This window comes from Dipodomys merriami, unplaced genomic scaffold (assembly GCF_024711535.1).
Source record: "Dipodomys merriami isolate MVZ:Mamm:240054 unplaced genomic scaffold, mDipMer1.0.p SCAF_146, whole genome shotgun sequence".
Classification (NCBI taxonomy): Eukaryota; Metazoa; Chordata; class Mammalia; order Rodentia; family Heteromyidae; genus Dipodomys; species Dipodomys merriami.
The window spans coordinates 2,602,652-2,624,228 of NW_027202782.1; the positions used below are offsets into that span (position 1 = coordinate 2,602,652).

Genomic DNA, 21,577 nt, shown 5'->3' on the forward strand with positions numbered 1-21,577 from the left:
TGGGCTTGGCCAAGGAGACTCACCAATGTCCAGAATTCTGTCCCCCGGCCTGCTCCACCGCCAGCCTTCCAGCTGCTGGTGTTCTGTGTACTGCAGTCGGCGGTCATGGAAAACCACACGGATGATACTCTGTAAGGGAGGTGTGGGGTACACATCTCAGTGGAGGGCCAGGGGACCTCACCTACCTTCAGCCAGGGGACCCCACCTACCTCAAGTTCCACCTCTGGGTATCTGATTCTATGTATTGCTTTCTCCTTAGAACCCACAAATAGGAAGAATAAAGAATGCCATCATTTTCAGGATTACAAAAAAGATTTGACACATATGTGATGGATGGACCCTTTTGTGCAGATAAGCAAATAAACTGAAGCTCAAAAAGGCTCAGTAAGTGGCGAAGCCAGGCTTGAACCTGCAACTGTCTATTTAGATCTGGTTTCATCAGCAAAGTTATTCTGGCCCTTGGTGCTGTGTAATCTCAGGACAGGATGCTAAACCCACCTTTCCCTTTGAGGTCTTTCCCCACCTCCACCCACATCACCCCTCATCCGGGTGGATATAACAGGACCTGAGGCCCAGGGCCCAAGGCTGACCTTCACATATTTTGTGTTCAGATCTTGAAAGTCTCCCAGCTTCCGGTTCTCCAATAGTCGGATTTCATAGGATTGACCTGGAGAGGGTTAACGATACAGATCCTGTTTCTGAGTGTCCAAATTTGGGGCTCATCTAGCTAGCAGCCTTCTCAATACCCTCTATGGCCACCTAGGCCTCAAAGCCATGATGAGTATTACAGAAGAAAGTCTAGACTAATCCATCCCCCCCAACTGTCCATCCAGCTTGGTGGGGCCTATGTCACCCCAAGGAACATACCATGTGACCCCTCCCCCCTCAGAGATAGTACCTTGACATTTACCAAAGAAAGAGATACAGTTAGCATTAAAACGGGCACATCTCCAATGGGGGGCACAGCCACTAAAATTCATGTTAGTAGTAATAACTAACCGTGCCATTCCTGAGAGCAGGTGTAAAGGAACCAAGACATTAAACATTGTCTCTAGTGGCAAAATGAGAAGCATTTTTCCCAGTTAAAAGAATTCCATGCATTTCAAAGGGTGTGGAGATTGTATTCAGTGACAAATAACCAACATAAGCTGGCACAAGAATATAAATAGAGCTGGGTGCTCATGGCTCATGCAAACAGTACCCAGGCCCTGACTTCAAGCCTCACGGACTTACCTGCCTGGCTGTCATTGAACCACAATCTTCAGATCTCACCTGCCTGAGTAGCTATATACAAGTGTGAGCCACTAGCACCTGGCACCCTTTTTATTTTTAATAATTATACACTTACAAGAAGATATAATTCAATGGTGGCATCTAATGTGATGATGATACATTATCAACCTGAGGTTTGACACTAACACAAAACAATTCACAAAACTAGATCCTACTCAGATCTCCCTGGGTTTTGCCTCTATCTATCTATCTATCTATCTATCTATCTATCTATCTATCTATCTATCTATCTATCTGTCTGTCTGTCTGTCTCTCATACATATGCAGGTGTGTGAAATTTTAATCCATTTAAAGGCTGCTTCTTTTTTAAGTATAGACCATCATCTTATGGCAAATAACAAAATAAGTTACCATTAAATAAAATAATCAATTTGTCAAGGTAGAAGAGGAAATACTGATGAGAGGATAGAAACTTCATTCAGATAGGAAGACTGAGTTCAATATGATGACAATAGTTAACAATAGCATACTATATTCTGAAGTTTGCTGACATGTGAGGCAATGTATGTATTAATGTGACTTTTTTTTTTGTCAGTCTGAACTCAGTGCCTGGACACTGTTCCTGAACCTCTTTGTGTTCAACCACTCTACCACTTGAGCCGTAACACCACTTTTTCTGAGTAGTTTACAAACTACCTTTCAACCCTTGCTAGCTTGTGATGGTTATCCTGAGATTTCAGCCTCCTGAGTAGCTAGGTTTACAGGTGTAAGCCACCAGCACCCAACTATTAGTGTGACTTAATCATCACATATGTACACGTTTCAAACATAATGTTGTACATGACAAACATGTACAGCTTTAAGTGGTCAATGTTAAAAAGCAGCTTTACATTATGTTATTTTAGCTCCCTATTATACACTTCATAGGAAAGGATTTTCTGAACCTGAAATCAACAGAAAAAAGGAAAATCTAGCCATAAAAAAGTAAAATTATACACACATATGTAAAACAAAAGCTCCTAACAATGAATTTAGAAACCTAATAACTAACATATTATTGCATAGCTTAAAAGGCAACTGACTAGGGCTGGGAATGTGGCTTAGTGGTAGATTTCTTGCCTAGCATGAATATAGCCCTGGGTTTGATTCCTCAGTACCACATAAGCAGAAAAAGCCAGAAGTGGTGCTATGGCTCAAGTGGTAGAGTGCTAGCCTTGAGCAAAAGCAGCTCAGGGACAGTTCCCAGACCCCGAGTTCAAGTCCCAGGTCTTGCCAAAAGAAAAAGCAACAGACTAGAAAAATACTTAGATTCTCCCCCTACAGTGGATTGAGTGGTGGTCTCTGAAAATAAAAATGATGTCCTAAATCCAGGAGAGTGGGAGTGTGACCTTTTATTTGGGAAGTTGGGAAGGGCAAAACTTGGACGGCAGGGAGATCTTGAACTCAAATCACGGTCTTGAGTGGCTCACTCAAGACTGGCACTCTCATTTGAGCCATACCTCTACTTTCAGCTTTTTACTAGTTAATCTCAGATAAGAGTTGCAAGGACTTTTCTTCCAGAGCTGGCTTTGAACTGAGATCCTCAGATCTCAGCCTCCTGAATAGCCACAATTATGGTCCCAAGTCACCAACACTCAGCTGGAAAAGCAATCTTAACAGATACTATTAAGAGTTCTAAGATGAGATGCTATTAAGGAATAATCCCTGTGAGCCCTAAATCCAATGAGAAGAATCTACTAGAAATATAGTGAAGGCAGAGGAAAGGAGGATGCTAAGTGACCATGGAGACAGAGACTATATCTTGAATGCCTGCAGCCACCAGAAAGTAAACAAGGCACACCAGTTGTAGGTTTCCTACAGCAGTGTCACCCTGCCTGTCTTTCCATGATTTTTCAGCTTCCTGGACTGTAAGAGAATCATCTTCTGTCATGATCAGTCAAGGCACGTGCAGTCATTTGTTAAAGCAGATATGGGAAACAAGCCAATGACTAATGAAATGGATAAAGAAAGGAAATTAAACCATTCAATCCAAATATCTGAGGAACAACAATTGCATGCTAAGGGCTGTAGAGGTGAGCAGTGACTCAGCTGGTGTGGACATCAAAGAGCTCACCAACACAATGGTGAACAGAACGATGGCCAAGCCCAAACAGGCCCCCTCAGCCATGTCCGCTTCTGGGCTTTCATGGAGTTATCTTATGGTATGCCCAAGCAAATGCTTCTCCAATAGAAGACCCAGCACTGCTCTGGGGTTATGATGGGTGTCTTTCCCATCACAGGGAAGAGCAGCAAACCCCAAGCCCATCCTGCCTCACCGGCCTGCTTGAAGAACATGATTCGTTAAAGGAACTTGCTGACTAATTCAACTCATCTAACTTTCTGCCAAAGGTAGATTTTCTAAGAGACATTTCCTGGCTCCTGAACCAAGAGTCCAGCACTCCCTGAAAGGACATACAACGCACCGTCCACACCCGAACTGGTTTTTCCAGTGTCCTCCACCTTCCCTGATGAAAATGTAGATGACACTGGCAGAGGCCCAAGGCCCAGATGGCCATTATGTGAATTTACAGGCACCTCTGGAGACCAATTAGCACTGACCCCAGGTTCTGTGGGGCAGCCTCGACTCGGGCCAAGTACGAGGGGTAGAGGGCAGGTAGAGGTTCCACTGAGGGGCCTCTCAGAGCAGAGGCATTCAGTACGGCCTCAGACCAGGATCATGCCATCACAACAGAGTTCCACTCTAGGGCCTCTCCCCTGTCACACTGTAACTCCAGCCTGGCTCAAGCCTGCAGATGGAAATCCAGCCAGCCTGCCCCAAAGCCAACAAATAGGGGAGAAGATGGAGCCCCCATCCCCACGGCATGGTGCTACCCAGTAGGCTCTCCTCCAGTCACACACTAGATCATGAAATCTGGACCCTGATCATGAAATGTGGACCCTAGTCAGAATGGATTCTGCACATGAGCAAGAACCATGGAACCCATAAAGTCATATGGAGACCCAGATTGTGTCTATTCTGCTCATCCCTGCACTGTCCAGAATACAAATGCTTCCATGTGATTTCCTATACTTTGCAGTGTTCTTCTAGGCAGAAACTATGGGATATGTAAAGGTAAAACATACTCTTGTCCTCAAAGGGTTGGCAATTTTCTGGGCACTTTAGTGGGCTGGAAAGGGGCTAGGATAAAACAGACACTGAAAATTTCACTAGAAGATGAAAGAGATGCAAAGGTGAGTGCTACTCAGCCTTAACAGGAAGATGAACATGGCAGTAAGAACCTGAAGAGTGGACAGACTTTCAATCATCAAGGGAAAGAATGAACAAGCCAGTATTCCTAAGCAAAACTGCAAGGCTTCTAGGAAACAGTAACTAAAAGCGTCATTCATGAACAACAAAGGTATTAGCAGGTAATATACACAGGTATTAACTCCCTAGACTCTCACAACAAGTTAAAAGCAAGGTTTAGAATTCTTTTGGACAGGGAGAAGTAAAAGCCCAGAGCAGCTACCTGCTTAGGGCAAGATCACAAAGCTAGTTAGACTGAGCTAGGCAGTTGTACGTGATTCCCTTTCAACTTCTTTTTGGAAGGCACCTGCTTGCATTTTGCCTTCAGGGACTTACAGCATAACTCCCTCCCCTGTTAAGATATTTGTTGCCTACAATCTAAACAATTCTTTGAGAAGGGAAAACATCACTAAAGGAGGCAAGAGTTAGAATTACAAAAATGTGCTATGCTTACGAAAAGTTTATCTTAGAATTACACACACACACACACACACACACACACACACACACACACACACACACACACACACACACACACACACACACACACACACACACACACACACACACACACACACACACACACACACACGCCAAATAAAATAACCTCCCCCTAGTCGCCATCCATCTGGCAGGACATGGTTGAGCTCCATTATGGACATTACTTTTCTGTCTACTCGATCTCAGTCTAAGCCCTTCCTTCTCTTCACAGCTCAAATACTCAATGCCCTTGAACTTGGTTCTCTGAACTCAGACAGGCCTTAAAAGTCTAACAGATTCATAATCACAACCTGCCATGTCAACTCATGATTAACTGTTCCCAAACCATTTATAATGCTCTTAACATGTTGTAAAGTTATGGTAACTAAACCCATGACATTCTTTTTTTGTCGTTGTTGTTGTTGGTTGTGGGGCTTGAACTCTGGGCTTGGGTGCTGTCACCACGCTCTTCAGCTCAAGGCAAGCACTCTACCGCTTGAGCCACAGTGCCACTTCCAGTTTTCTAGTGGTTTATTGGAGATAAGAGTCTCACGGAGTTTCCTGCCCAGGCTAGCTTTGAACCACGATCCTCAGATCTCAGCCTCCTGAGTAGCTAGGATTACAGGCATGAGCCACCGGCTCCCAGCCTATGCCATTCTTGTAATGAAAACAGAACCACAAAAATCAGACTAAGTAACCCGGACTAGATCCACATATGTAGAAACAGGATAAAGGATACTGTAGGACATGAGTTATCCATGTGGAAAAATAAATCCCTACCTCACACTATATTGGAAAATCAATTGAATGAAAAATAAATCCCTAACTATACTATATTGAGAAATCAATTGAGTTATGAAGACAAAGTCCTGAACTTTTCATTCATATACATATATAGCTATACAAAAATACATACACATACACACACATATCATATATGAGCCTGATACTAGTGGTTCCTGCTTGTAATCCTAGCTACTCAGAAGGATGAGATGTGAGGATCATAGAAAAAGCCAGGGGTGGGAAGGTAAGTCAGTGGTAGAGCACTTGCCTTGCATGCATGAGGCCCTGGGTTTGATTCCTCAGCACCACATAAGCAGAAAAAGCCAGAAGTGTTGCTGTGGCTTAAGTGGTAGATTTGCTAGCCTTGAGCTGAAGAGCTGAGGGACAACACCCAGGCCCAGAGTTCAGGTCCCTTGACCAACCAAAAAAAAAAAAAAACATGCCAGCCCTGGAAGGAAAGAATGTGAAACTCTTTATCTCCAATTAACTAGCAAAAAGGCAAAAGTAGAGCTGATTTAAATGGTAAAACTCCAGCCGTGAGTGAAAAAAAAAAACAAACAAGAGCACAAGGCCTTGAGTTCAAGCCTTAGTACTGGCAAAGGAGAAAGAAAGAGAAAGATAGAGAGGAAGAAAGGAAGCCAGAAAGAGAAAGAGAAAGAGAATAGAAAACTTCCAGAGGTGGAAGACACTTGCAAAGAAGAGAGAGAGAGAAAAAAAGATAGAGAGGAAGAGAATGAGAAAGAGTGACAAATAGAGAGTAGAAAAATTTCCAGAGGTAGAAGACACTTGAAGTAAACAAAACTACCATGATTACATCAAAGACTATCAAAATACTTCTCATTTTTATGGCTAAATTGGAATAGAGAAAAATTTCTGCACATGGAAATTACCAACATAATTTTCTCAATATTGGCTTTGCCTCTGGGGCAAGAAGAGCAACCAATTTAGAAAGAGTTAACAACAGAAGCAAATTTAGCAAGGCTGAAAATCATACGTTGAGTATATGGGCATTTTATCTTTTGAATTTGAAATTAACTCCCACAATCTTCCCCTCACACATGTACACACACTCATGGGTATACGTACATGCGTGCACACACACACACAGTAGAGAAGCAGTTGGATTGATGGCCATCCTAATCTATACTGGTTCTGCCTTCTGACTGTCCAGCACTGAAGGTACTGGGGCTCAAAGGGTTGGCAGTCCCTGTACCCCACCCCCCACTTGTTCCAGCTACATGCTAAGTACAGGCATAATAGTGACCATGCTCTTTCACAGAGCACTGCATTTAGCTGCATGGAATTTTACTCATTAGAAAGGGATATTGTACTATTTGTAAAGAAATGGAAAGCCCTGGAAAATATTATGTTAAGAGAAGTTAAGTCAGGTCAGAGAGACAAAGAATGCCTGTTTTTTCTTATATGTGGAAGCTAGATTTTGCTTATAAACTTGTAAGTAAATGCATTGGGTGGTATATAAGTATATACAAATGTATTAGCTGAAATGTGGTAGATTCTAGAGAGAACTCAAGCTAGGCACCAGTCGCTCACTCCTGTAATGCTAGCTACTCAATAGGCTGAAATCTGAGGATTGCAGTTCAAAAGCCAGCCCAGGCAGGAAAGGCTGTCAGACTTTTATCTCCAATTAACCACCAGAAAACAGGAAGTAGCACTCTGGCTCAAATGGTAAAGAGCTAGCTCACCTTAAGCTGAAGAGCTGAGGGACAGTGCTTAGGCCCAGAGTTCAAGCCCCATGACTGACGAGAGAGAGAGAGAGAGAGAGAGAGAGAGAGAGAGAGAGAGAGAGAGAGAGAGAGAGAGAGAGAGAGAGAGAACAAATAGTGCAATTCCTTAGGAAGGCAAAGTCAAAGTTAAGCAAAATAAAATACCAGAAAGTGGGTACTCGAAAGTAGTAGGTGGGGGTCAAGGGTGGTCAAGAAGAGTGAGGGAAGGGGTGGGTTAGAAAGGATGGGTGAGAATATTGAAAAGAGTGAACTCGATCAAGATGCACTGTATTCATAAACTGCTTTGTCAAGTGGCAATTCCTTTGTACAACCACTTTCATCAAAAAGATGAAATCAAAGGAAGCATGTGTCTCAAGTGGTAGAGCACCATCTGTGAGTTAAAAAGCTGTATGAGAGCACCAGGCCTAGTTCAAGGCCAGGTAAGGGCACAAAAGAGAAAAGGAGAGGGGAGGGAGAGGAGGAATACAATATGGAGGGAGGGAAGGGGAGGCCTTTCTCCTGTGTTGTCTCCTGCACAGCTTACCATCTGTATTGGGGTGTAAGCAAGTTCATGGCTTTGCATCAATGTCACCTCATTCCTTCTCTCTCCACCCACCTCCCACATAACCATGTATACATGTGCTTACAATCACACACAGGCACACACTCACAAATATACACATTCACAAAGGCATGTACACAATAGTATGCTCACACATACTATTCATACACATATGTTCATACATACATATTCATTCACGTTCATGCACACTTACATGCCCACATGCGCGCGCGCACACACACACACATATACAGACACCAATCATAATTCCCAATAAGGCACACATTCTTTCCCACTTTGCTTCATTTACTGTATTCTCCCTTCTGTCCATTCCTGCTCATCCCCCTCAGGGCTGACCTAGTATACAGTTGATGTACCGAATCCATGGTTTCATATCCACAGATTCAAGCAGCAGCAGAGATAGAATATTCATAGACACTCCTGTGAATTGAACGGGAACAGACTTTTTCCTCACTGTTATTCTCTAACAATATACAACCACTTACATTGTATTAGGCATTACAAGAGATCTTTTTTAAAGCTAGCCAGGCACCAAAAGCAAAGAAAAGTGAATGTGCTAATAAGTTGAAGTGATAAAGTGCAAATTATAGACCAGTTAAAAGAAGGAATGTCTGTCCAGTTTTCAGTAGCTCACACCTGTAATCCTAACTACTCAGGAGGCTGAGATCTGAGGATCATGACTGGAAGTTAGCCTAGACAGCAAAGTCTATGAGACTTTTATCTCCAATTAAACACCAGAGAGCCAGAAGTAGAGCTGTGGCCCAAGCGGGTGAGCAAAAGCTTGTACACAAAAGCTCAGGGACAGTTCTCAGGCCTTGAGTTCAAGCCCCAGGGGACGGACACACACACACACACACACACACACACACACACACACACACACACACACACACACACACACACACACACACACACACACACACACACACACACACACACACACACACACACACACACACACACGAGGAGGCATGTCTTTGCTGTGGGAAGCATTACAGGGAAAAAATGAATCAAACATCCACAGTATTGAGATAAAGAGCATGAAATAAGATCTTAGTTTTTGGTGTGCACTACTAATATATACAGTCCTCAACAAGGGTCTTGGAATCGTAGGCGCATAGACACTATAAATAAATCATGCCCCCCCCCCAAAAAAATACAGTTAAGCGGCATCAATGTTCGTGTGAGTTCTGTAGCTGGCTTGAGAACTTGGGAAAGCTCCTAGGTTTGGAGCCTGGCTTCCATTCAGCCTACTGATTTCTGATCTCTAAAATGTGTGGGGCATTTGATACTGATGCATAGGGTTCTGGAAGGTAGCAGGCAGTCCCAGCCTGGCAAGTAGATGTAGATTGCATATGACTGGGGGTAAGGGGTGGTTAGGCAACTCCCACCAATTTCAAAACTTTTAAAGGCATTTCTAAAACTAGTGGTAATAGAGCTTCACATTCTGAATGTTAACTAGACCTGTGCAGGTGGCTCCCAACTCAACTCCCTGAGCCAAGGTGACTTGTGGATGGGAGGAGCTGGAGCAGTCAGGCTCCACCCACCACCCCTAGCCCACCAGCACTGTGGGCTGAGCCCTGGAGACCCTCTCTCTTACTTAACCCTCACCTGGATATGGGCTCAGCCTAACGCCACATCCCACCACCACCTCAGAATGGTGGCTTGGAGCCTATCCACAGGGATGGGTAGGAAAGCTTCCTCTACCTTCCTTAGACTTCAAGCCCTTTCCCACTCTGACCATTTGAGGACCAAAGATGGGGAGGGCCCTATGCCTAGGCCCTGCCAGGCACTCAACAAACCCAACAATATCCAAAACCTGGCCTAGGGGAAGTGGCAAAGTTTTCATATAAGGAGACAAACTATTTTGAATTCAAGGGATTACCAGATCTCACAATTGCTCTGCTACAGAAACTAGGAATCAAAACTAACACAAACCACCCAGGAGGGCACAGCTCTCTTCAGGCAAACTTTTTCCTGGACATCTAGTTTCCCTGGACCAGTCCCCCGCAGCCTCAACTCTGTCTACAGTTAGAGCAGGTGACAGGTTGCTCATTAACGGTAGCCAAACTGACAGTAAATCCCCTAAAGCAACAAGACAGCTAGTTAGCCAAAGCAAGAACATAAAATCTTGCGCATTCTCACTAATGATTAAAGAAATGTCAAATGAAAAAAACACAGTGCCTGATTCTCATCAGGTTGGGAAAATAGATATAAATAACAGACTGCCAAGAACCCCTAAGACAAAGACATGGGGAAGAGGATCCTCTTCACCTGTGCTAGGAAGGGGAGATCATCTTGGGTCCTGGCCTACTGGACATTTTGACAATGTTTATCAATATTAAAAATGCATACAGCCTGAGAGCCAGCCACTCCATCACCAGGACTACAGAATTGTCTATACAGATGCCTAAAGATATTTGCATAAGTTGGAAGCCTGCAATCCTAGCTACTCAACAGGCTGAGATGTTAGGATTGAGGTTGAAAGGCAGCCTCATCAGACAAATTTGAGAGACTCTTATTTTCAATTAACCATCAAAATGACAAAAGCAGAAGTATGGCTCAAGTGGTGGAGTGAAAAAGTGAATCAAGAGCTCTAGGCCCTGAGTTCTAGTCCAACTACAACTACAGCCTCAAAAAAAAAAAAAAGAAAGGGAGGGAGGGAGAGAAGGAAGGAAGGAAGGAAGGAAGGAAGGAAGGAAGGAAGGAAGGAAGGAAGGAAGGAAGGAAGGAAGGAAGGAAAGGAAAGGAAGAGAGAGAGAGAAAAAAAAAAAACAAACAGCAATGTTATAGAAAACAGGGATAGTCTAAAATGGTCCAGGGACAGCTACATACAGCTCTTCATTCTGGTCTGATCTTGAGCAAAACCTGCTATAAAAGACACAAAAAGGGCCCTGGGTTTGATTCCAGAACTACAAAAAAAATAAATGTTATAGGAAATGTACTCATTGCCTCACTCATGTAAATGTAACCCCTCTGTACCCTATCTTTACAATAAAAATGTTTTAAAATTTTTTTAAATATTTAAGGAATATTGTCAGGATTATTGGTTCTGCTGGGTGCTGGTAGCTCATGTCTATAATCCTAGCTACTCAGAAGGCTGAGATCCAAAGGATTGTGGTTCAAAGCCAGCCTGGTCAGGAATATCCATGGGACTCTTATCTCCAATAAACAACTAGGAAAGCAGAAGTGGAACTGTGGCTCAAAGTGGTAGAGGGCTAGCTTTGAGCAAAAGAACTCAGGAACAGTACCCAGGCTGAGTTGAAGCCCCATGACCAACATAAATAAATAAATAAATAAACAAATAAGATTATTGGTCCTATTTTAATAGGACTGCATGATGGTCCATAATATTATATCAATATCACATCCTCTAAGTTTTGATAGTAGGATTGTAGTTACATATAAGAATGCCCCAGGAAGTGGCGCTGTGACTCAAGCAGTAGAGTACTCGCCTTGAGCTGAAGAGTGCAGGGACATCGCCCAGGCCCAGAGTTCAAGCCCCATGACCGACAAAAAAAAACAAAAACAAAAAAACAAAAAACAGAATGCCCTTGTTCTCAGGAAATATATGCTAAACTATTTAAGAATAAAGCACCACATTAGTTGTCTGCAACTAGTTCTCCAATGATTCAAGGAGAAAAAAATACATAGAGATATCTACATGGTTACTATGGCACCTTTTCCCTACCAACAAATGCAGGTACACATAAAGATAAGCACATCTATATATAGATACATACAAGTACATACACAGAGCTATATTTATATTTCCATGCATTTGGTTTTTTTTTTTTTTTTTTTTTTTGGATCCAGTCGTAGGGCCTGAACTCTGGGCCTGGGCGCTGTCCCTCAGCTCTTCAGCTCAAGGCTAGCGCTCTACCACTTGAGCCACAGCGCCACTTCTGGCTTTTTTCTTTTTGCTTATGCGGTGCTGAGGAATGGAACCCAGGGCCTCATGCATGCAAGGCAAGCGCTCTACCACTGAGCCACCTTCCCAGCCCATCCATGCATTTGTTATGTGTAGAGAGAAGAGATAAAGCAAATGGGACAAAACATTAAGAAATTGGTGTCTAGTGAAGAATATAGTTGGTACATGATACAAACCTTTGAGATCTTCCAGTTTAAAAATTAAAATCTAAATTAAAAGTCAAAAAGAAATTTAAATTAGGTTTATAGTAAAAAAATTATATTTTCTCTCACACACAGGAAAAGCAAATTACTCGGTAAAAAGTACAACACACTATGATTACTCTTTTGCTTGAAAATAATCTATACACATGCTGGAGAACTTGCCTAGTATTTGTAAGGCCCTGAGCTTGTTCCCTAGCACTGCAAATAATAATATTAATAATTAATTAAAATAAAATATACAAATACCCCAATATATGAGTCTTATATATGCATCTAACACTGACTAAATAAGAACCTTCCCCTTTTAATTTTTTTAAAATATATATTTTTTATATATAATTCCAATGCTGGCTTTCAAAAAGTAGGAACATAAAAATTTTAAATGTATTACCTGTAAATCTGAAAAACATACAAAGAAAAGAGGGATAAGTACCTCTAACTGTCCCAAGATCATGACAGATATTTACAACAGCAGCAATTGCTATTGACTTTTCCAGGGTCAAGTTGGCACCCAAAGCCAATAAGACAAGTGGGCATTGGAAGAACACAATCCTATTAAGAGAACACAGAGAAGGCAGGTGCATGGGGCCTCCAACTCCTGGTCTCACCAAGAGACTACCCTAAAGAACCTCCAGAACAATATAATTGTGTTGCTTTAGAGTTAAAGGAGAAAAGAGCTGTGCCAGGCTCTGGTTCATGCCTATAAATCCTAGCTACTCAGGAGTCTGAGATCCAAGGATCCTGGTATAAAGCCAGCCCAGCTAGGCAAGTCCATGAGACTCTTGATTCCCAATTAATGACCAAAAATTCTAAAACGGAACTGTGGCTCAAATGGTAGAGCTCCTACCTTATTAGCATGTCGCTATCAGCAGAAGGCAGGACTGGTGTGAGCACTGAAATGCCACACCTGCAAGTTGGCATAGGACATGACTCAGCCGATGGCTATCCCCACCTGCTAGCCACCAGACTGCGCTGAAGGACTTCCTCCCACCATTTTCACATTATCTCCACACCTGAGCCCTGTGGTCCAAGACCTCAGAGGCAGGAGGCAGCCTGCTGAAAGGTGCCCTGAGACAGGGCACATTATCTTCCAAAGGTCAGCTGCAGCCACCACAGCACTGCCCAGAGCAGCCCACCCCAGCTGGCCTCGTCTTGGGCTGTGCCCACTAAGCCCAGTGACTCTGCCAATGGGCAGAACCCAGAGCCAGGCCTCCTGCCCACCTCACAGTGTTCCCAAGAACAGGAGGCAATTGCACAGAACAGCCAAGATTTACAGGCTGTTTACTTTCCAACAGTTGCTGGCTTAGGTAATTAATGCCACATAAAACATAGTAGAGGTCATCATTACTCCCAGAGAATGGAGGACAGGATGCCAACAGTCCTGTAAGAATAACAGAGGCAGAAAACACAATACTGTACTTATAGTGCCTGCCATGTACAGTTTGGTCACCTTCATAGGTTCAGTATTATACAAGTGTCCATAGTGTAACATAGAGCACTCACACTTAATGGCCTGCAAGGGGAAAGGCTCTGCTACCTACAGACCTAAGCCATAATCCTGATGGACCATTGCCTGCTGGCATTTCACCTTCTTCCGGCTTTCAAATGCCATGGTCTGGGCGGTATGCCTGGTACACAAGCAGATCTGCAGAAAAATCTTGTATGTGTGTCAAAAAAAAAAAAGGTAAACTGGTGGCTCCCACCTGTAATCCTAGCTACTCAGAAGCTAAAATCTGAGGATTGTGGTTCAAAACCAGCCCAGGCAGAATAATCGTGAGACTCTTATCTCCAATTAACCACCAGAAAACCGAAAGTGGCACTGTGGCTCAAAGTGGTAGAGTGCTAGCCTTGAGCAGAAAAAGCTCAGGGACAGCACCCAGGCCATGAGGTCAGCCCTATGACCAAAAAAAAAAAAAAGTAAACCATGTCCTGGATGCTTCTGGAAGGGGTGTTTCCAGAGCACCCTGCAGGCAGGGGTATCCAGAAGATCCTATAGCAACTGGCAGTAAGGGTGTGCTCAGATAAAAGGAGAGGTGACAGAGAAGCCAGCCAGTAGTCACCCCTCAACAACATAAGCAACAAAGCGACTGGCTGATAATACACAAGATAAAATAAGTACCACAAATTTACACTGATACAACCAAGTGAATAAGTAAATTCATGGGAGAGAAGCTCTTATTACTATAGCATTCCAAATAATGTTTTTTTTTTAAAAAAAAAAAAAAAGCAGAAATAAATAGAAAAATCACCCAAAAGGGTGTACTCAAGATTTACCAATGGATGCAGATAGAAATTGATGGAGGTCTGACACGGACCAAAAGAGAGAGAGAGAGAGAGAGAGAGAGAGAGAGAGAGAGAGAGAGAGAGAGAGAGAGAGAGAGAGAGAGAGAGAGAGAGAGAGAGAGAGAGAGAGAGAGAGAGAGAGAGAGAGAGAGAGAGAGAGAGAGAGAAAGAAAGAAAGAAAGAAAGAAAGAAAGAAAGAGAGAGAGAAAGAAAGAAAGAAAGGAAAGAAAGAGAGAGAGAAAGAGAGAGAGAAAGAGAGAAAGAGAAAGAGAGAGAAAGAAAGAAAGAGAAAGAGCAAAAGAGAGAAAGAAAAAGAGAACGAGAGAAAGAGAGAGAAAGAGAGAGAGAAAGGGAGAGAGGGAGGGAGGGAGGGAGGGAGGGAGGGAGGGAGGAAGAGAGGAAGGGAGGAAGGGAGGAAGGAAGGAAGGAAGGAAGGAAGGAAGGAAGGAAGGAAGGAAGGAAGGAAGGAAGGAAGGAAGGAAACATACATGAGCAACAGAGATAGCATTAGTCTCTAAGAAAAACTGGGCACCCAGGGGCACAAGTGGAACTTAGCCATTTGCTATCACTGTTATTTTTCATCCAGTAAGTGCATTAGTTTGATAATAAATAAATAAATTTTAGAAACACAAAGTCAATTATAAGTACATTAAAAACAATAGCAAAAAAGATAAAACCTCTTGTGTCCCTATCTTGGGTTCATTTCACTTAGCATCATCTTATATGGTCATATGTACATAGCTTCGACCTTTTCTGCTTGCCCTATACATATACTATTTATACTATTTAACATATACTAGTTATTACAAATAAGGGAAACCATGGGACCTATGTTTCTTTGGGTCTGGTTTACTTCGCTTAATATAATTTTTTTCCAAGTCTTCCCATTTCCTCACAAATGGGGCGGTGTCATTCTTTCTGATGGAGGCATAGAATTCCATTGTATTTTTCTTTGTCACTGTTGTTTTTAGTGTACTATTTGATTTTTTAATTTCTTATGTTCTTACCCCTTGGTATAATCCCTGTTTTCACTGTATTTGAGTCCAGTGCCCTGCATCTTGTGTATACATTTTTCTAATAACTAAAATACTGAAATAAGGATACAGGTTGACCCATTGTAACAATGAGATGTACAAGACACTGTTAAAAAATGACCGTTACAACTGAGGGGGGAGGGAGAGGATTTGGGGAGGTGGGTAGGGAAGGAATAGTAGATAGTAGGGGAAAAACAAAGGAGGGGGTAACAATGTTCGATAGGAAATGTACTCATTACTCATGTAACTGCAACCCCTCTGTACAGTATCTTTACAATAAATATATATATTAAAGAAAAGAAACACAAAATCAAAAAGAAGGAGCTACCATGTACATTGGCGGGACAAAGGACAGAGAACAGAGTGGGAAACAAAGTCTCTAAGATAAGTAGAAGGGTGACTTGCCAGCAGATACCCCTCTCTTCCTCTCTGCCCAGCCACAAGGGTCCACTGGACTTGGGGACTTGGTAAAGGCAAGGAGGACCCTGTGCCAGGCTAGGGGCAGCCCCAGACTGCCACCCGCCCCCACCCCCTTCAGCAAGGTTCAAAGGAGGGAACAAGATCACCCCAGGGCTCACCTTACACTGGCTCATGTAAAGTGACTCACTACTACCTTCCTACCCTGGGAATCCCCATTTTCTCTCTGGGCATCTGGACACAGAACTTTCTGGGGGCAGTTACTGCTAAGGCTAATAGGGCCTCCTCTTCATCATTGTACCCAGAGGTGTGAGTACCTAAGGATGCACTCGGGGAATTCAGGGACCAACGCTCCAACAGAAACTAAGCACACTCTTTGAAAAAGGTTCCCCAGCCCCTGACTTCAGAGGGAAGAAGAGCCCAGCTAAGCTATACCCGGGCCAGTTGAGCCAATGGCCAGGCTAGGCCAAGAATCCCCTCCCTGGGAAAGCAAGAAACCAGGGAGAGCTGGTCTGTCTGAGGATATTAGGCCTTGTATGCTCAGGAAAAGGTGGTTTTGCAGTCTGCCCTCTGGCTACAAAGCAAGGAAGCTGGTGGCAGAGACAGCATAAGGCATATCCACAGAGAACAGAAGGGTATGCATGAGCCTTTGGTTCCAGTTTGAGGCTCTATTACAGGTGGAGTCTCCAGCTCTGCTAGGGTATAAGCAATAGGAGGCTAGTAGTAGCCACCAGCAGAGCTCACCAACATCCATGCCTAATAAATAACAAGTAGTAAAAGTGGACAAAGGGGCCTTCCCACCATGACTGATGAATATGAACTGTACAATAGGCAGTGGCTCTAGAAAACAGTCTGGCAGATCCTCAAAAAGTTAGGCATGCTCACCATTTGACCCAGCAATTCCACTCTTACAAAGAGCCCCAAGAGAAAGTGACAACACCGCTCCATACCAGAATTTGCACAGGAAGCATGGTTCCTGAGAGCCAAAAACACTGAACAATTCAACTATCTTTGGCTAAGATAAAAGATGATTAAATAAAGCAGTACCTCCGAATAAAGAAGTTCTTAATGTGTGGTTTATATGGAGGATCCTAGAAAGTACCATGCTGAGTGAAACCAGTCACCAAAGCCCACCATCAGCATTGCACCACAGGTATGAAATATGTAGAAGAGGAAAACTTAAATAGAGATTGATGATAACCCAGGGCTTAAGGAAAGAAAGGAAGAATTTGAAGATTGACAGCTAATGGCTGTGAGTTTCTTTTAGGAAGGAAAAGATGTTCCAAAGGGAGTTGTAGTGATGGTACAGTATTTTTAGTTGGATATACCAGTGAACATGGAATTATACACTTGAGGGTCTTGGTTTCCTCTCCTATCAAGTGGGAGTAGTGTAGGAATGCTTGAGCATGCTTCTCTAGTTTTAATATATTCATCCCAACCTGGTAAGAGGCAGGTTCTAAATGAGTGGTCTGGCCACAGTCCCAAGCCTCTGCATTTCCAATGAGTTCTCTGAAATGCTGGTCCTAGACATTCTGAATAGCAAGCTAAGTAAAGATTCTATCTTTGGTTCCCACTGGCCCACATATTTCAGGAATCTAATCCTGTCCACTCAGTTCCTAGAGCTCCTGTGGTTGTTCCCTCCATTTAGGAGGACTCACCCTCCTCTAACCACCCCATGGGAATTGTTAGGCCCAATCACAGATTGAAGAACGACAGAGGAGGTCAGCCCCCCTCCCCCATCCAGATACACCAGACCTAGTTCCTTCCTGGCTGGACACAAGGTTGGTCCTTAATCTGCAAAGCCCAGAGTCATACCGGGTGGAGCTCACACCTTCCTTGCATAACCCAGGCATTTCTGCCACCGAAAGGAGAGGTGGAGAAAGACAGTAACTCTCACACCCTCATCTGTCATAGCCTAAGTGTGGCAAGCAACCATGCTCCCATGAGAACTAATCACTGCTGGCTGACAACAGACACCTGCCTCTCTCAGTTCAAATGTGGCAGGGACCACATGTGGGAGACATCATGCCAAAACCAATCCGGAGAAGACAGGACTGCACTTCCAGAGTTAGCCAGAAACCAACTACACATGAGCCTCCAGATTTTGGGTGTCCCATCAGTTAGAAGAGGTTGGAAGATACAGCCATCAAAGTTCCCAAAGGACTATGCCTGTGTGAGACATGGTACCTTGCCAGGTGTGGGGTACAAGCCTACAATCCCTAGACCTTGAGAGACTGAGGCAGGAGGATCTGTAGTTCAAGGCTAGATGTGACTACAGTGTATCAAGGCCCTGTGTCAGAAGAAAAGAAGACAGAGAAGGAGGAGGAGGAGGTGAAAGGGTTTCTCACACCTGTAATCCTAGCTACCCAGAAGGCTGAGATCTGAGGATAAAAATCAGCACAGGCAGGAAATTTCAGGAGACTTTTATCTCCACTGAAAAGCCCTAAGTAGAAGTATGGCTCAAATGGTAGAGCACCAACCTTGAGAGAAACAATGAGAGTATGATGCCCTTAGTTCAAAGCCCCAGGCTGGACCACATACAACAACCCCCAAAAAGGAAAGAGCAAAACAAACCAGAAAGCAGGAAGAATACAGCTGCCTAGCTCTAGCCTCTAACCCAAGCAAAGGGGTTCTCTCCAGAATGGGTCCACAGGAAGAACATTCCATAAGGACTCTTAAAGGGACAGAGTCCATTTTTAACTATCACAAAGGGGCATCTGTTGTCTTCTGTAGTCTCTTCCAGCTCCAAACTTGTCCAGCCCTGGGCCAGGGGCGGAGGTCCCTAGGCACATACCAGCAGGCTCCAAGCATACTGCACAGGCAGAACATGCAACTTAATTCTTTTCCTCCCTCTCTCTCTGGGGTAAAGAGGAGATTGGGACAATCACGGTAGCTTCTTGTGTAGAGTGGCTTTTCTTTTCTTCATGGGGCTTGAACTCTAGGCCTGGGCACTGTCCCTAAGCTCTTGAGCGCTCAGCTAGCACTCTACCACTTGAGCCACAGAGCCACTTCCAGCTTTTTCTGTTTATGTGGTGCTGAGGAATCGAACCCAGGGCCTCATGTATGTGAAGCAAGCTCTCTACCACTAAGCCCCTAGAGTGGCTTATTCTGATGTAAAACTCAAAACACCCTCTTTGCTCAGGGTAGTCTCCTCTTGTCCCTCCAAGCGGCCATTTTTATTTTCAGGCGTAGGGCTTGAACTCTGGGTCTGGGCGCTGTCCCTGAGCTCTTTAGCTCAAGGTGAGTGCTCTACCACTTGAGCCACAGAAACACTTCCCTTCTTTTTTTTTGTTGGCTGTGGGCCTTGAACTCAGGGCCTGGACACTGTCTCTGAGATCTTTGTGTGCAAGGCTAGCGCTCTACCACTTGAGCCACCGTGACATTTCTGGTTTTCTAGTAGAAATAAGAATCTCATGGACTTTCTTGCCCAGGTTGGCATTGAACCACAATCCTCAGATCTCAGACGCCTGAGTAGCTAGGATTACAGGCGTGAACCACCAGGCGCCAGGCTCAAGCATCCATTCTAATCAAGGTCCAGGAGCCCACTCTACAAAGAGCAAAGTGGGGGCTCTCCACCTGACCTTCCTTCCTGCTCCTTTCAACAAACACCTCTGAAAAACAGCCAAAGGTAGCAGCTGAGTGACTGTACCCTTTGAGACCCTCTGATGTACCGGGCCCTTAAGTGTGATGGCCTTGAAATATCAGGGTCCCATTTTTACAGAGTGAAGTATACTGAACCTAGCATCTGCCTGCCACCCCACTCACACAACTACTGATGGTTAGTGGGGCCCAGCAAGGATGGGGTTCATTTCAGCTTGGATAAGCTCAGCTGGTCCTTGACTTTACAATACACTTCAATATGGATGGGAAATCTTTTGGCTGCTTTTCCTTTTAAGTATTTCTAGACTATAGAAGGTTTTAACATAATTCTTAAGATAGCATTCCCAGTTCAAAAAAAGTACCAGCATACATACAAAAAAGTTGATTCTCAAAGAAATAACTGCCTGATTAATAAGTGGGCTAAAGACTTAAAGAGACTCTGAAGAGGAAATAAGAATGGCCAATAGACACATGAAGAAATGCTCAACCTCTCTGGCAATAAAAGAAATACAAATCAAAACAACATTGAGATTCTACCTCATCCCAGTTACAATGGCTATAATCAAGAGATCTAATAATAACAGATGCTGGAGGATATGTGGCCAAAAGGAAACCCTACTGCATTGTTGGTGGGAGTGTAAACTTGTTCAACCACTTAGGAAAGCAGTGTGGAGGTTCCTCAAAAGACTCCACATAGAGCTCCCCTATGACCCAGCAATCCCACTTATGGGATCACAAATGATCACAAACAAGGCCATACAAAAGCTACCAGCATAGCAGCATTATTTACCATAGCTAAGATATCCAACCATCCCATATGCCCCTCAATAGATAAATGAATCAAGAAAATGTGGTGTATATATATATACAATGGAACTATGCCTCCATCAGAAAGAATGACATTGTCTCATTTGTTAGTGAAAGGATCTGTCCCATCCATCCCAGGGGGCCATGCGGAGGCAGGCAGGCACAGGAGAAAAATTATTACAAGGTTTATTAGAGGAGCCATATTTCCCCCGGAAAGAGAGCACGGAGAGACCTCCACTACCTAGGTAGCAGCAGGGTCTGAGGGTAGAAAGTGAGGTAGATGGGTGGGTCTGGGTGGAGAGAGGGAGGGGCCAGCTGTATGGCGGGAACTTCAGGGCAGGGAGGAGCTCAGGTCTTCCAAAGGTGGGCATAATGCTTACAGTTAGGAAATGGAAAGACTTGGAAAACATATTAAATGAAGTAAGCCAGACCCAAAGAAACATAGTTATCATGGTTTCCCTTATTTGAAATAAGGTCTAGGATAAAGCTATTTACATATGATCATCTAAGATGATGCTAAGCAAAATGGACCCCAAGATAGGGACACAAGTAGTTTTTTTCTTTGTTGCTGTTGTTTTTAATGTACTACATGATTTTTTGTTGTTGTTTCTTTTTATGTTCTTCCCCAGTGGTATAATCCCTGTTTTTTCACTGTATTTGATTCTGGTGCCCTGCATCTTGCATATACATTTTTTTCTAATTTGGTGAGGGGAAGGGAAATAACAAAATGCTGAAACAAGGATATAGGCAGACCCACTGTAACAACAATGAGAAAGATGTACAAGACTCTATGTTGAAAAGGAACTTTACAACTTCAGGGTGACGGGGAAGGGAAGAGTTGGGAAGGTGGGGAGGGAAGGGATAGTAGGGGAAAAACAAAGGAGGGGGTAACAATGCTCAATAGGAAATGTATATTACCTTATTCATGTAACTGTAACATCTCTGTACAGTATCTTTACAATAAAAAAAATTTTAAGTTGGTGTTTAGCCTTGGGTCCCATCCCTATGATGTTGCATTACATACATGCATATGTGCATTTATATCTATTCAAATATAATTGAACAAAAGAAAATAAACAAAACAGTCAATGACCACTATATCCCAAGCTAACAATATTTTTATTAGTTCAACCCTAAACTCACAGACTTACATGGACAGTTGAGATTTGAGAAATAACTTCTTTGTCTCTCTTTTTTTGTGTGTATGCTAGTC

The 21,577-nt window shown here is 43.4% G+C and overlaps 1 protein-coding gene across 2 annotated transcripts in view; it reads right to left on the reverse strand.

Annotated features, from left to right (window-relative positions):
* Positions 1–21,577, reverse strand: part of Tfcp2l1 (transcription factor CP2 like 1) — a 67,578-nt gene that overhangs the window by 32,748 nt on the left and 13,253 nt on the right. For both annotated transcript variants that reach the window (XM_070021881.1, XM_070021880.1), the window contains exons 3-4: positions 591–667; positions 24–129 (exon numbers count right to left, since the gene is read on the reverse strand). In XM_070021881.1, coding sequence (XP_069877982.1) covers positions 24–129; positions 591–667 — 183 coding nt within the window. The remainder of the gene's footprint in view (positions 1–23; positions 130–590; positions 668–21,577) is intronic.